The sequence below is a fragment of the Melospiza georgiana genome, chromosome 7, assembly GCF_028018845.1.
Source record: "Melospiza georgiana isolate bMelGeo1 chromosome 7, bMelGeo1.pri, whole genome shotgun sequence".
In the NCBI taxonomy this organism is placed as follows: domain Eukaryota; kingdom Metazoa; phylum Chordata; class Aves; order Passeriformes; family Passerellidae; genus Melospiza; species Melospiza georgiana.
In genome coordinates, this window is record NC_080436.1 from 26,474,886 (window position 1) to 26,489,566 (window position 14,681).

The window sequence follows — 14,681 nt, forward strand, 5'->3', positions numbered from 1 at the left end:
TGCAGCGGAGCCGGGGATGCAGCGGAGCCGGGGGATGCAGCGGAGCCGGGGGATGCAGCGGAGCCGGGGGATGCAGCGGAGCCGGGGATGCAGCGGCCGCGCAGCAGAGCGGCAGTGGCGCCCGCTGGCCGCTCGCAGCATTGCCAGCGCATCCCTCCCTCCTCCTGCCTGCCTCACTTCGGGGAAATGGCACTGGCTGCCTCGAAGATTCACCCACGCAGAACGCCTCTGCCGAGGAGCACACCGGGGTACCACGGCATAAGATGCCCAGGGGATCTGTGGGCACAGCCCATCCCACAGGGCTAGGGATGACCACACAAGTAGGACCACACAATCCAGGTTAAAAAGATCGTCTCACATCCTTATCTCGTCTTTGTATTTCTACCCTGCCCCGCTCCAACCTCTGCAAATATAAATCCAAAGGGAACTAATAACCTCCTCAGCCAGCAGGAGTAGAAGTCGTCTCAGATAAGATACCTGTGCAGCTATCCTGGGGTATCAACACAGTGAAACATATCCTCTGCACCTGTTAATGAATAGCCATTCATACTTAGAGCAGTTGAGAAAGCTTCATCAGAAACCTGTACTTCAATTACGACCTCTGCCTTAATGAAGAAAGCACAGAGGTGTGCAGAGTCATGTCTCACCACCTGGAAATGTGACCCAAGCACACTGAATCAAGAATAAAAAGCAATGTGCAGAACCACACTGTCCTGCCCATGAGAGGATGCAACATTCCCACAGGGCAGGGGCTGATCTCTCTGGTGGTCAGTAACAGGACCCAAAGGAACATAATTAAATTGTCAGGGGAGGTTTAAGCTGGATATTAGGAAAAGGTTCTTCACCCAGAGAGCGGGTGGGCACTGCAACTGGCTTCCCAGGGAAGGGGTTACACCACCAAGCCAGCTGGGATATGAGGATATGCAGATTAATATGAATGACACCAGATACCTGAATGCATGAATTGACTTTAGTAAGGGAAGTTTGAAGCACCGAATTAAAAGGAAAAATGAAAAGTTTGGAAAACAAGTTCAGGTGACTGAAGTCAAACTTGTGAGCCACAGACTTTTTGCAGCTTGGGAAAAAGTTCCTACTTAGGTCCAGCTTTGAATTAATATTTTGAAGATGTCAGGCTCTTTAATGAATCATTATTGCTGTGGCTTATCATTCCCCAAATCCATGTAAAGCTTAATTTGGAATAAAAATAAGCAACTCTGCTACTTTCTTGCTATTTTTCCTCCAGCAGAAAAAAATGTTTATAAATTTTGTTAATAACCAAAGTTATTAACAAGACTTTTGTTTTCTGACCTGTATTGCTAGGGATGGGAGATGCAGCCACCAAAAAAACCCCAGATAAAACCAAATTGAAACTCACAAGTCAGACCATAAAAGATATTCCAGCATCTTGACGGTTTAAATGGATTATTTGGAGGCACTTATTAACTCAAACAGCAGCTTTTTCAACAAGACTGAATGCCCAAAGGATTGGCTTAACATGAAAATTTATTGTTGCAACTCAGTGTGGATTAGGTGACTCAAACATCTGGACATGAGAGCCTGCTACCAGACCAGGGAGCAAAGTGTTCAGGCGGGGTAACCCCGAGATCTGCACACACCAGAACACTCCACAGCTATCTGTGCGAGGTGCTGAAGGATTAGCAGCACCAGCCATCCTGCAGCACATGGCCCAGTTTCTTGAGGAAATGGGAGAAGGCAGAGATGTTTTATGTGTTCTCTCTTCTCCCCCTTACATCTGCCCATTCCTCCATTCCTTGAGCTCTACTCTATTCCTCGAGGTACAGATGTGAAGGACATACCAAGATGAGCCAGGCTTCTCCAAGTTATTTAAGCTTTCCTCAGATTCACCTCAGCGTACGCAAGCAACAAAATGTGCAATTAACTAGAAAGGAAAGTGGTTTTTAATGGCTTCCCCAGTAACCAGGGCCACTCAAACTACTGGATAGCACTGCTAGCGTCCCCATAGTTAGACCTATAAATACAGAGCAGTGCACTGGGTTTGCATGGCAAGGTTTGGCAGTGGGAGGGCTGCAGGGCAGCCTCTGGGAGAAGCTGCCAGAAGCTTCCCCTGCCTGACAAAACCAGTGTCAGCCCACTCCAATGTCTCCCACCACTCGCCAAGGAGGAGCCCATTGGCAGTGATGGTGGTGTCTGGGGTAACAGATTAAAGGAGAAAAAAACCCAAACAGCAATTGCAGCCAGAGAGGGCAGTGAGAGTATGAGAGGAACAGGTCTGGAGGTGCCCAGGCCACTGCAGCAGAAACAGGAGATGCTCCAGGCACCTTTGAGAGACTGAAATTTTAAGGGTTAATGACACAATCAGCCTTTCCAAAAGCAGCTGGTGAGGTGCAGGACTTTAAATCAACTTTTGTTTAGCAACAAACTGGTTTTGAGCCAGGTGAGGGAGAAGGGCATTGAGCAGCAGATCCTTCAAGACGGGAAAATTCTTTTTAGCATGCAAATGTCCTCCCTTACACCACTGGCTGAGATGTAAAACTCCTCCTCCCTTTCCTCCCTCCCCTGAAAGGTACTGGGACACTCACATGCAGGGGTAGGCATGACAGCATTCATTCCTGCCTCAGCGAGGATGATGTGAGGCAGCTGTCATGGCTTGGTCATAAACCATCAAAGACCCCCGAGGCACCCTCAGACCCATTTAGGGCCTGGACTGCACCTGACCCACAATGTTACATCCAGTGGACACCCCACCCCCCTCAGGGGAGGAACCTGGGCATTGCCACCACACCTGAAGATACTAACCCAGTGAACTTCTGTGTTTCAGGGGCTCCCCCACCTCGCACAGACGAACTGTGACCATCATCTCAACTAAGGGACATTGAAGTCACCCACAATCAAGTCTTGTCACTGGATCCATGGGTGGTGGTATTTTTCACATTTTACTCTTTTTTTTTTGCCATTATTTGCTTACATATGTATTTTTCATACTTTTATGGTGCTCTCTCTATAGCTAATCAAAACAGCTACATACCTCCTTTCCACTGCAACCAAATTATTCTAAAATGAATCTGCCATCCCAGTCCTACAGCCCATGGAGGCTCCATGCTGAAGCAGGGCTGTCCAAAGGACGCTGTGACACTGCAGGAAGCCTGCAGTGCAGCAGGCCTGTGGCAGGACCTGTGCCCTGCAGAGAGAAGAGCCCAGGAGCCCACGAGGAGCAGGTTTGCTGGCAGGACCTGGGATGCCATGAGGGACCCACGCTGGAGCAGAGGAACTGAGAGGAGCTCTCCCCCTGAGGAAGCTGGAGCAGCAGAGTCAGCATGTGACGGACTCAGCCCCCTTTCCTCATCCCCCTGTGCAGCTGCTGGGGAGGGCAAGAAGAGTAAAGCTGGGGCTTGGAAGAAGGGAGGGTGATTAGTATTAACATTTGGTCTTATTTCTCATTATCCCACCCTGATACAATTGGTAATAAATTAAACTGATTTCCCAGGTTGGTCTGTTTTGCGCATGACAGTAGCTGATGAGGCATCTCTCCCTGCCCTTATCTCACCCCACAGACCTTTCATTCTGTTTTCTCTCCCTTATTCAGTAGAGGAAGGCAATGACGGGGCAGCTTTGGTGGGCACCTGGCACTCACCATACATAACAGGACTTTTTGCAGAAAAGACAAAAATTATTCCACTCCATCATCATCCTTTTATTGATAAAAGGATAGCTCTTGACAGTGGAGGAAAAAGGATGTTTCACAAGGAGAACAGGAAGTAGCTTCTACTGGTCTTTCAGTTCCTTCAGTCTTCTGATGGCAGATTTGACTGTCACTGCAGAGGTGGTACTGGAGGGAGAAGCAGAGTCATTTGCATGTGGCAGAACAACTGTGCTGGTGTTGTTTATTTTTGAGAAAGCACTTATCATTTCCAACTGTTATGATCTGACTGCGCTGTCAAACAGGGTCTAACTCCACTTTGATTTTAATTTTTCCTCACAACACAGCGTAGGCCTGGCTCCACAAAGCACATGGAACTACAGAGGCTGCATCCCAACCCCAATCTCCCAGTCATGCACTGACCACGAGCACCAACGTGTGGGCTCAGGTCCCTCACAACTGCTACACGCATGTGGGGCAGGAGTGTCTTCTACAGGATTGTGGGGGAAGGAGCAAACAAGGGGAGCCAGCAACTGCACCCCCACAATAAAGGATATTATAACTCAATTGTTTTGCTTTTACAACAAAAGGAAAACATGAAAATAACTTATCTTGGAATAAATCTGGCTTTGCCTATTGCAAAGAATAGCAATCAAATTTTAACAAAACAGGCAACTTCCCCCATTACTATCTCAAGACAGATCCACTTAACGATTAGTAGATCAAAATTAAAAAAAAAAAAAAAAAAGAAGTCAAAAGCTGTATTATGCCACAGCTATGTGAGAATAAATACTGATTAGAGCTCCTTCATTTCCTTACTTGTAAGTCCAGGCACCACCAGCAACTGTCTTCATGCAGGACCCGCAGTGCCAGATACCCACAGCCTTCCTCTTCATCTTGGTCTGGAACAGAATTACAAAGGAAAAAAATAAAGTCACTCTCCATCAGCTGAAAAGGCCGAAGAAGAAACTTCAGGCAAGGCCTTCACAGCACTCCTACAAGCCAAGTTTAGACAAGAAAGGGATAGACAATCCTTTTACTCAAATTCTGCAGACACTTCTGAAATACTACAAAACCCCAACAACAAATCAAAGCAAGTAAAAACCCCATGATGAAAATATTTTTACATTTCCAGACAATTTAAAGATTCCTACTCTACAAACAGCAATAAAAATATCTGTGCAAAGCATAAGGTGATGGACCTTTCAAACTGTCAAAAACTAGATCTAACAAATTTTTAATTATGTACACATGCAGGTAAGATCACTTTCTATCAGAAATTCTTCCCCATCCAGAGTTATACAGCACACAAAAGTAAGCAACTGCCATCAGAAGTTTAAAGTAGAAAAAGCAAGCTCTGTTCCTCTGCCAGGTAAGCTGTAGAAAGTTACAAAAGGGGAAAAAACGTCCAAGTTAAGCCTTAACTATCAAGATAACAACTGTGATGCTTCAATTCTGTCAGGTTTCTTTTATTAATTATGTAAAGCATATAATATGGCAACATTGCTCACTCTTATGCATCATGAAATGTAATAATGTTTGTTTTCATTTAACTACTACTAAACATTCATGTGAAATGTCTACTCTCTTTTTCAAGGACTCTGACAGCAGCTTAAAGCTCACTACACACCAGTCCCCGTCTTGCAACCAGGCACGTTTCTATTCAGTACAAAAATTAACTGTTGATGCACCTTTCTGGCATCAACAACAACGTGATTTTTAAAGACATTTTTGGGGGGAAGGAGCTCTCTCACCTTGCCACAGAAGGAGCAGGTATACTTGGCATGCTGGCTGATTTCAATCTTCTTCACCATTTTCCTAAGGGATGCACCGTAACGGGTCCCATATTTACCCACGATCCCGACCTTCTTGGTGCGCTTGGCCTGTGGGGAGGCAAACCAGAATGAGCTCCAGCCCTACAGAGACAGCTTTCTCCTCGCTGCTCCCCTCTCCCAGCATGGCAACTGAGTGCTGAGCACCTACAGCCGGGCTGCGGCCTGGGAAAACTGAGTATGCACAGCTGCGGCTGGAAGGGCCACCTGGTCCATCCAGCCTGCCTGCTCAAGCAGATCGGCCCGGAGCACACGGCACAGGAGCGCACCCAGGCTGTTCCGAGCATCCCACTGAGGGACACTCCACACCCTCTGCGCAGCCTCTCAGTGCTCGGTCACTGCACAGCGAAGTTCATCCCCGTGCTCAGGTGGGACTTGCTGTGCATCGGTGTCTGCCCGTTTGTCCTACGGCTTGGCACCACCAGAAGAGCCTGGCTCCTGCCTCTTGACAGAAGAGATAATATCCGTACGCTATTTTAACTAATTATATACATTTATATAATGAAATCCCCTCTCAATCGCCTCTTCTGAGGCTGAACAGGCCCAACTCCCCCAGCCTGTGCTCATGAGAGCCGTTCCAGTCCTCCAATCCTCCTCGCCGCCCTCCCCTGGAGCACTGGCGATGAAACGCCACCGGGCTGGTGCTGCCGCAGCCCCGCAGCTCCTGCCGGGCACCCGGGGCCGCCCAGACCGAGCAGAGCTCCGTCCGTCCCGGGCCAGCCGGCGGTGACACGGAGCGCTGCAGCCCCGCTGTGCCCGCGCCCCGGCTGCCATTCCCCTCACCCAGGCCGCCTCCCCTCCGGCCGCCCGACCCGAGCGAGCCGCTGTCACAACGCAGCGCGGAGCCGGCTCAGGGACGCGGCGCATCCCCAGCCCCGAGCTGCCCCGGACGCGCCCCGCGGGCTCAGCGCGGCGGTCCCGGCGCGGATGGAGGCGGATGGAGGCGGAGGGGCCCGGGCTCACTCACCATCTTTAGCCGGGGCCGACGCGGAGAGGGAGCGGCAGTGCGCAGGCGCGGGCGGGCCGGCGCGGGCGGAAGTGACGCGGGGAGAGCCGGGCGGTCGGGCTTGGCCGCGGACTCAGCGGGACAGAGCGCAACCCGCAGGACGGACGGACAGACAGACTGGCAGACAGCCGAGCGCGGGCTCAGCGCTGCTGCTCAGAGAGCGTGTGGGGGCTCCCTCGCTGCAACACTGCCGTGTGCTCTGTCAGGGCCCTGCTCGAGCAGGGAGGCTCGAGCGGATGAGCAGCGCGGTCCCTTCAGCCTGACCCATCCTGTGGAACCCGTGTGAGACCCAGGCGGTGCAGGGGCGCCAGCACCGCCGGAGCTCACATTCCTGGGTTTCCAGCGAGGGAAGTCGCAGCAGGAAAGGAAACTGGGCAGTTCCATTCACTCAGCTCGTTTTTAAAGAGGATAAGCAGCAAATCAATACAGGGACAGAAAACGTGCCCAGAACTGCAGAAAAAGTAAATATAAAAATCAACGAGAATGAATGCTTATAATAAAACATATCAACCCTAAACCATGAGGTTTCAAGAGTTTTGGCATCAGGTCAGGTCTTAACCTGATTTCCTAATTTCCTCGGGGTTAGCCAGTGCTGAAACCACCAGCCCTGAAAGCCCTCGTGTGCCTCTTCAGAGGTGATTCCCAGTCCCAAAACACACAGGGAAAAATACAGCAGTGCCACGGAGCTGCAATGCTTGTAAGGGGATTAGCAACTTATTAGCCTCCATTAAGAAATGTAATCCAGTTAGCCTGAGAGCTTTTCCATGCGCAGAGGAAGCTCCGGTCCATCCCCTCCTGCCAGAAGAGGGCCGGAGCTTCCCAGTCCCCAGGTAATTGCTGCAGGTAATTTTCCTCCATACCCACCCTGCCTGCCTCAAGCAAGGACAGCACTCTTGCAGTCTGTTTAGCTAAGAGGGAATCAAGGAATCGAATGTACCCAGCCACTGTGTTACTTTCCCTGGCTGGGGTCTGTACTTTTAAGAGATGATCATGGACAAATGTCACATCCCTTCTTGGCTCTTGCTCTGAGGATTTGAACACTGACGTTTTTAATGCCCTCTGTCATGCCAGGCTCTTCATTCCCTGCTCATCCTTGCAAGCTCTTGTGGGAGCTGGTGGGCCAGAGCAATGTTTGAGATGAGGGCTCAGCAAGGCTTTAGGCAATGGTATTTATATCTCCCTCAGTTGAATCAAAATTTCATTTGCTATATCCTACGAATAAATCTGCCCTTTTCAGATCCTCGTCACAATGATGACTCACAGGATACAGCTTTGATACCAACGTATTAGAAAACAGAAAAAAGTAATTTCCTTTGGCTGCCTAGTGACTATATGGTTAAAAAAATATAAATTGTCAGCCAACACATCCAGAGAATCTACTGCTCTGTATGTACAGAGTTCAGGTTTGCTGTGACAGTGCAGCACACGGCCATATCCATCATCTACCAGTGTCACAGAGAGCTCTGGCAACAACCAAACCCAGCCACCCTGGGTGACAGCACATTCCCAGTGCCAAAGTAAACACACATTTATTTCCAAGGGACTGAGAAGATGAAGGACACAGGCCAGCACAGCCATGTCTTGATAGTCCACCCCCTTGAACTTTTCAGGTCACGAAGCTAGCCAGCCTGAACACTTAGTTGGAACTGCTCCAGTTTATTGATGTATTTTAAACTGTTGTTGCTGTTTTAGCATCCTCCTTGAAAACACACCTTTCTCCAACATGGGTGGGAGCGCTGATGCAGGTGTACAAGCAGGCAACCAGCCACAGCAAGATGCTCCAAGATCCAGTGAGATGAGTCCTTCCCTTTCCTCTGCTGGTTTTAGATGATGCCAAAAAGATACAGCTCTACCATCTTCAGCTGGCAGGTGCAGGAGGCCCAGCAGTGCTCCATGTTCCCGAGCCTGCTGTGGGTCCCATCCTGCACACTGCCTTGCAGAGTTCTTCAGCAAGCCTTGGAGATCCTGTCTGAGCCTGCTGCCAGCTGCCCAGCCACCTCCTCACCAGATAAATGATTGACCAATGGTGCCATTGGAGTAAGGCCTGCAGTCCTTCCAGTCCCTTGAAGTAATCACTAACAGCACTTTCCTGCAAGCTTCTTCTCCCCCTTTTCATGTAGTAAGGATAAAAAGTGGATCTCAGGTGTATCTGAAAAACCTCTGTATCTGGGCAGCAAACCAGCTGAGATTTTATATGTCCTAACAAAGGGAAGGTTCACCTGGCATTTCTCTAAAAGGGATTTATCAACATACAAACAAGATGAATCAAGTTAATAAGAAGCAGAATTCTCCAAGGATACTTTCAGTGTATCTTAGGAAAGTACTGTTTTGAAACAGCTGCAGCTTTACAAAGAAGAGAACTACTCCTATAGGAGACAACAATATGGGTACATAAATAAGGCCTTGTGCATTTTTGTTTTTCAGTCAGCAGACAGCAACATTTCTCACCCCTTACTCAGAACAACCCACTTTGCAAGTAGAAAGATCACTCATCCTACAGAAAGATTAAATACTATGTGTTCAAGATGACAGACATTATAAAATGTCAAAAAGTGCATCTTCATCACCTGGGCAGCTGTTGAAGTAAGAGCAGTGATGGTTAACTCAGCCTCAAACCCAGAGATAAAGCATTTCCTCCAGCCACAACACTCCTTGCCACTGCTCACACCCAAAGCACCATCTGCAGGCACGTATGAAATGCAGCACAACTGTACATGCAGCCTGTGGGGCATTTCCATGACCTCACCAGCTGAAAATGGAACAATCAAACCCTTCAATGCAGGAAAGAATACCTAATGTTACCAGGTTGATCTGACAGCACAAACATTTTTCTCCTCTGCCTTGCAAGAGGTATTTTTGTCAGTGTCTGGTACCTGCACAGAGCCGAGCACATCACCTCCACAGCACGTTAGCTACTGGCCTCCAGGAGATAAATGTAAGCCTTCAGTTTGCCACCTTTTGTACAGATTACAGTGTAAAACACAGCCAACTGGGAGATGGAATGCTAAAATAGAGAAAGTACCAGAAGTTTGGTACACAACCTAGAACAATTTTTTTTAATTTAAATAGTTCAGTCCAGAACCAGTTTCTTACAAAACAAGAGCAAAAGTCTGCCTGTGTCCCCTTCTCATCATTCACCTGTAGAAATCAGTCAAGTCTTGAAGAAAACACCCACCCACCCCAGTCAGGGTTAACCCCTGGCAGTCAGCACAAGCTTCCCCCTCTGCTGATAGAAGCAGCACATGCCATGGAGCAGATCCTAATATTCAGCATGAGGCCAGAGATGAGTGTGCCGAGGCAGACATGTGCCTAAAACAGGTAATGCACATTTAGTGGCAAACAGCTACATTACTTAGCTCAAGGTGGTAACTTCCTCTTTTCCCTCCTCTTCCCCACCTCCACAAAACATCAAGATCTGTTTGGATCTTTTTTCCTCAAGGCCAAATGGAATACCCAAGAGCCAGTCTGTGAGTGATCCAAGTAATGGCCCAATTTGCCAGTGAACAAACTCCTAGAAATAAATACTTTTGGAAATAGAAAACATTGTTAAAAGCACTCTGCAGCTGTTGATGAGTTGGTTTTCTCAAGAGTTCTGCCTTGGGGACAGACAACCATTATCTGCCTTTTAAACAAAACAACTGTGAAGCTGACATGCTGAAACACAGCAGAATGATACTTGCCCGTGTCCATTCAGTCATCAGCAAAACCAGGACTGCAAACCCTGCAAGCTGCCAGGTGTGTGCTGCACATCTGTCACACTGTCAGACTGCCTTCTCATCCTTTGAGATGAAACATGCCAGAGATACAGAACATTTCAAGTCTTTTATTTTCAAAAATTTCAAAAATTCAAAAAATAATATATGATTGCTTTTGGTTTTTCTATTTTAATAAAAAAATATTCTCTAAGCTGCTATTTTTAGCTGTCACCATTTACACTTCCTCAATACGCCGCTTTTTTTTGGGACTCACTGAACATGCCTCTGCTTCTCTGTCTTGCAGGGCAGTGCCAGAGTCAAACTCACAGCCAGCATCAGCTGCCTCCAAAAACAAAACATCATCAGCATCATCTCTGCTCTCAGAGAAGGTCTTCTGGAAAAGGTCAAAGATTGTCTTCTGCTTTGGATCTGTCTGAGGAAACAGAACAGAACAGGATCTGCATCCACACTGTCATGTAAAACACAGTGAGCAAAATCAGAGGACATTCCCCTTACACAGTGCACATGTGTGTACACATCATACCTCACATGATACACACCCACACGTATCTCACACATTACAAACTCTAAGACATATCTATGACATGGATGCTAACAGGTTTCCTTGCAAGTAGCAGGCTTGGAACTTCTGTGGAGAGTCCAAGGCAAGGCATGGATCCTGGGAGGAGCTGAACAATCTGGTCTGTGGCATTAAAGGCAGAACAGGTGTAAGGTCACCTGAGCCAATCTAGATGTACACAAGCCAAAGCCCATCCAGCCTCTCCCAGGGACCACCAATATTCTTTCAGGTCAATTACCTTAGGACAGTAATTAGTTGACTCAGCTGTTTCAGAGAAATTGGTTTCTGAAAGACCAGCTTCACCCAGCACTTTGATCTTCTCCTGAATCATTGGCCTAGGAGTGATAAACGGATATTAATGAAAGGAAAAAAAAATCAAGGACACTGCTTCATTTACTGTGTAGATTAAAAAAGGATACAACTGGGAATAAAGATGGCTTTTCTACTAAACTTTGTTGGTTCCTTAATCTGTCCTGGTCTTGGTTATAATCACTGTATGCTGTCTTAAGATATCAATCAATTAAATTAGTAACAATTAGAGGATTTTGGGCTATAGACCTTTGGAGAACACATACGTCCAATAGAGAAACTAGCTGACTGAAGCAACACCAATGATGAATTTCAAGGATAACTCCCAATGTACAGCAGGAGAAGAATCCATCACTGGCCCAAGAGGCTGAGAGGTCCCAGCCATACCTGCACACTGGACACTGAAAGATGCCAAGGCCACAGCACAATTAGTGCATTTACCAAATAGCCTTGCCCTCTTGTTCTTTTTCTTGTCTTTAAAAAGATGCCACTGTCCTTTAGACAGCCATATTTCTTCCCCATTAAGCACTAATGACTGCACAGACAGCATTTCACAAATAAAGGCAGAATTACTGTCATTAACTTTCCATGAAATTTGGGTGATGCATCAGTTTCCATCCTTGCATTGTAGGGTTATAATTACTTGCCATCATGATAGTCTGGGAACTGCACAAGTTCACTTAGTTCATTCATTCCTTTAAACAAGGTAATAAAGATGTAATTTTGGATTTAAATGAAGCAGCTGTGGATAATTTCTTCTCATCATTTGCAGGTCAGCTTCCTTGCAGCACTAAAGATTCCTCAGATCCTGCCCACCCCCAGATGTCAGATTCCCCAGCCCTAAGGACTAATGTCCACTGCTAACTCTCACTGAAGCCAAAAAGCCTCAAACCACAACTACCCAGAGGTGGGTCAATAGCTTTTACATCTATTTGAAGGGCTCACTGAAGAGCAAGAGGAAGGCAACAGTGCAGTCCTCCTCCACAGCTCCTTGTCCAAGCACACAGCAGCCAGACTGCTCCTCATAACTGATCTACAATACACTGAGAACCATCTCCAGTGTCTGCTGACTTCATTTCAGTCACAGCACTTTACAGGACCCTCTCTAGCACAGGAATGTTCTGGACTGGTACCTAAGACAATTCGTCCTCCTTACACAGAGACTGTGAAGGTTTTAGATCCATCAGCTCTCCCAGAATTTCTCTTGAGAACCCTTTCTTTGTCAGGTAACTACTTTTATTCCTCCTGCTTGTCAGCCACTCAGTCATGTCCACTGCAGGCAGGCTATGCCACCAGCTTGCAGCAGCCCTGGCACACATTGATCCTCCCCGCACAGGCTGTGGAAATCAGCACTAGCATTACCCCTCACACCACATCTGTAACAAACAGTGGAAACATGTCAGGAGAACCAAAGTGTCTTTCTGACTTCTTACCATAAGTAGTCGTCTGCTGTGCCTTTAGCCACCAGGTAGTGAACATTAACAGAGCTGGTCTGTCCAATTCGGTGTGCCCGATCTTCTGCTTGGATCAAAATCTTAACGTAAAAACATGACAAAAAGTGAAAACTGCAACATTTGAGAAACAGCGTAAGCACAAAGAACAGAGGATCTCACTACTTCTGCTTAGCAACTCTTTCTTATCTGGATCCCCTTAAGACCTGTATTCTCAAACAGAGTAAGCCAAGAAGTAATCTGGTACACCAGGTTCCCAAAAGGCACTGAACAGTTTTCCAAAGTTGAGGGTCAGTACTGATGATGAACCCTTTCAGGAGCAAACCCTTAAGAGCTTTGTTAAATAAAGACAGAAGCATGTTTCCCTTTTGTGCTATCTTCCCCTGCCAGCAAGCTGTGTAAACCAGCCTCACAGGTTCCAGCCCAGACACCTGTGGTTGCAGAGCCAGCAGACATCAGAAAGAGACAAACGCCAGAGAAAGTTGCCTGCCCATTATATCTCTTAATCAGCAACATTTCTCCTCTCCAGGGAACATCCAACCCCTGTCCCCTCCAGGACACTCACCCCTGGGTTCCAGAAGAGCTCTGCAAACACCACCAGATCTGCAGCAGACAATGTGAGGCCCATGTTTGCAGCAGTGAGGGAAAGGACAGCCACAGCCTGCTTCTCTGAGAGCTGGAACTTCTGGCACAGAGTCTGACGCTCAGCTGAGGATGTGGAGCCGTCGATGCGAATGTGCTCGACATGCTGTGAAAGGGCAGAAGATGCTGTTTAGAGATCTGCTGTCCCCTTTCTTGCATGCCCCTTCCATGTTTTAGTGGATCCCATGTCCAGTGCTGCCACTGAGCAAAGTCACCAGTGCCACTTTGGGTATAGTCTGGAATGTTATCTTAAATCATTCTTCACACTGCCCCAGCGTGATCCAGCATGCTTTAGGAGCATCAAAGGAAATCTCACATGGAAAGTTAGACAAACAAGATAAGTCAAGAGAAATGACTGGCAGGTCTATCAACTCTCCCTACAGTATCTTATTTCAAAAATGTAAGAGTACCACAGAGGTAAAGGCAGGCAGAGATGGTGGGCTTGGGTAGCCTTGTTCTCCCTCTGAGGAAAGCCTGGAGAACAACGGCCACACAGGGTAACACAAGAATTCACAAGCTCCAAGGCAGACAGTGGAATTAAAGAACACTAAATACATAAAAGCCATTCAGCTAATACAAAATGCATGCTGTGAGGCATTCACCCTGACAGCTCAGCTCCCTTGGTGAAGGGCACACTCAGTAGCACAGCAAGTAGAAATCATCTCTGTCACTAACTGTCCTGAACTATCTGACCAGCCATAAATCCATGGGGCTGTTCAACAGCTTTGAAGCTGGAACAGTGATAAAGTTAAGACAAATCAGCCACTTACTTTCTTCTTCAGCTCTGCAGCTACTGCATCCAGCATTATCTTGTGATGAGCAAACACCAGGAATTTATTCTTCCCACTTTCCAGTAACTCCAGGATGTACTCTCTACATGAAAAAGGAAAAACACCAAAACACTATAAAATTATGTGCTGAGGGAATACAGACTTTGCTCACAACAAATTTTGAAGCTACTGCCCATCTATACACAAACACTAGGAAACAGGCTAGCATAAAAAGCTGCAGGAAAGTGCAAGCAGCAAGTCAAGTCTTCTGTAGATTAAAATACAGAAAGGAAAACTCTCTCAGTTTTTCTTCACCACAGGCAGACATCTGTCTACATTATACTTGAGTGTTAAAGAGAATCAGTTTATTATGTCCTACTTGGAAGATGACATCCCAGGCCAATCGACTGAAGATCATCTATACCTAATTACAATCTCACTCACCCATCTGTATTTCTAACTTCTGCACCATCACAATACACTAAAGTAATCTGTATGCAGTTTCACTTCCTGGGTTTACTTGGCATTGTTTTTATATCAGAAGAAAACACCTCTAAACACACTGATCAGAAAAAAATACCTTTTCTTGCAAGGGTTCCCACTGACAATTTACTCCAGCTTAAATATCTAAATTTGTCAGCTATTTCTAGGAGTTATCCACATGCATATAGGCTAATGGCCAACGAGAGGCAACAAGGCTCCTTTTAAGTGACTTAAATGAAAACATCTAGCTTTTCCCATGGACTAGCAGCACAGCTACAGAACCCATTTCTGTGT

The 14,681-nt window shown here is 47.0% G+C and overlaps 2 protein-coding genes across 4 annotated transcripts in view; both read right to left on the minus strand.

Moving 5' to 3' along the window:
* Window positions 1–3,652: 3,652 nt before the first annotated feature.
* Window positions 3,653–6,513, minus strand: RPL37A (ribosomal protein L37a). Its single transcript, XM_058027860.1, has 4 exons — window positions 6,419–6,513; window positions 5,374–5,502; window positions 4,439–4,521; window positions 3,653–3,808 (listed from the first exon to the last, which is right to left on the minus strand). The coding sequence occupies exons 1-4, from the start codon at window positions 6,419–6,421 to the stop codon at window positions 3,745–3,747; spliced, it is 279 nt and encodes a 92-aa protein (XP_057883843.1). The 5' UTR covers window positions 6,422–6,513; the 3' UTR covers window positions 3,653–3,744.
* A 3,772-nt stretch (window positions 6,514–10,285) lies between these two features.
* The window catches only part of SMARCAL1 (SWI/SNF related, matrix associated, actin dependent regulator of chromatin, subfamily a like 1), a 35,561-nt gene continuing 31,165 nt past the window's right edge, over window positions 10,286–14,681 (minus strand). For all 3 annotated transcript variants that reach the window (XM_058028435.1, XM_058028433.1, XM_058028434.1), the window contains exons 13-17: window positions 13,905–14,007; window positions 13,058–13,240; window positions 12,475–12,575; window positions 10,971–11,067; window positions 10,286–10,585 (exon numbers count right to left, since the gene is read on the minus strand). In XM_058028435.1, coding sequence (XP_057884418.1) covers window positions 10,388–10,585; window positions 10,971–11,067; window positions 12,475–12,575; window positions 13,058–13,240; window positions 13,905–14,007 — 682 coding nt within the window. In that variant the 3' untranslated portion in view covers window positions 10,286–10,387. The remainder of the gene's footprint in view (window positions 10,586–10,970; window positions 11,068–12,474; window positions 12,576–13,057; window positions 13,241–13,904; window positions 14,008–14,681) is intronic.

What these genes read in the sequence shown, in the direction of transcription:
- RPL37A (XM_058027860.1), bottom strand. An exon ending in CCTGCTCCTTCTGTGGCAAG is followed by an intron (nt 4,522 to 5,373) that starts GTGAGAGAGCTC and finishes ATTCTGTTCCAG; the next exon opens with ACCAAGATGAAGAGGAAGGC. An exon ending in GGTGGTGCCTGGACTTACAA is followed by an intron (nt 3,809 to 4,438) that starts GTAAGGAAATGA and finishes TTCTCCCTCCAG; the next exon opens with TACCACCTCTGCAGTGACAG.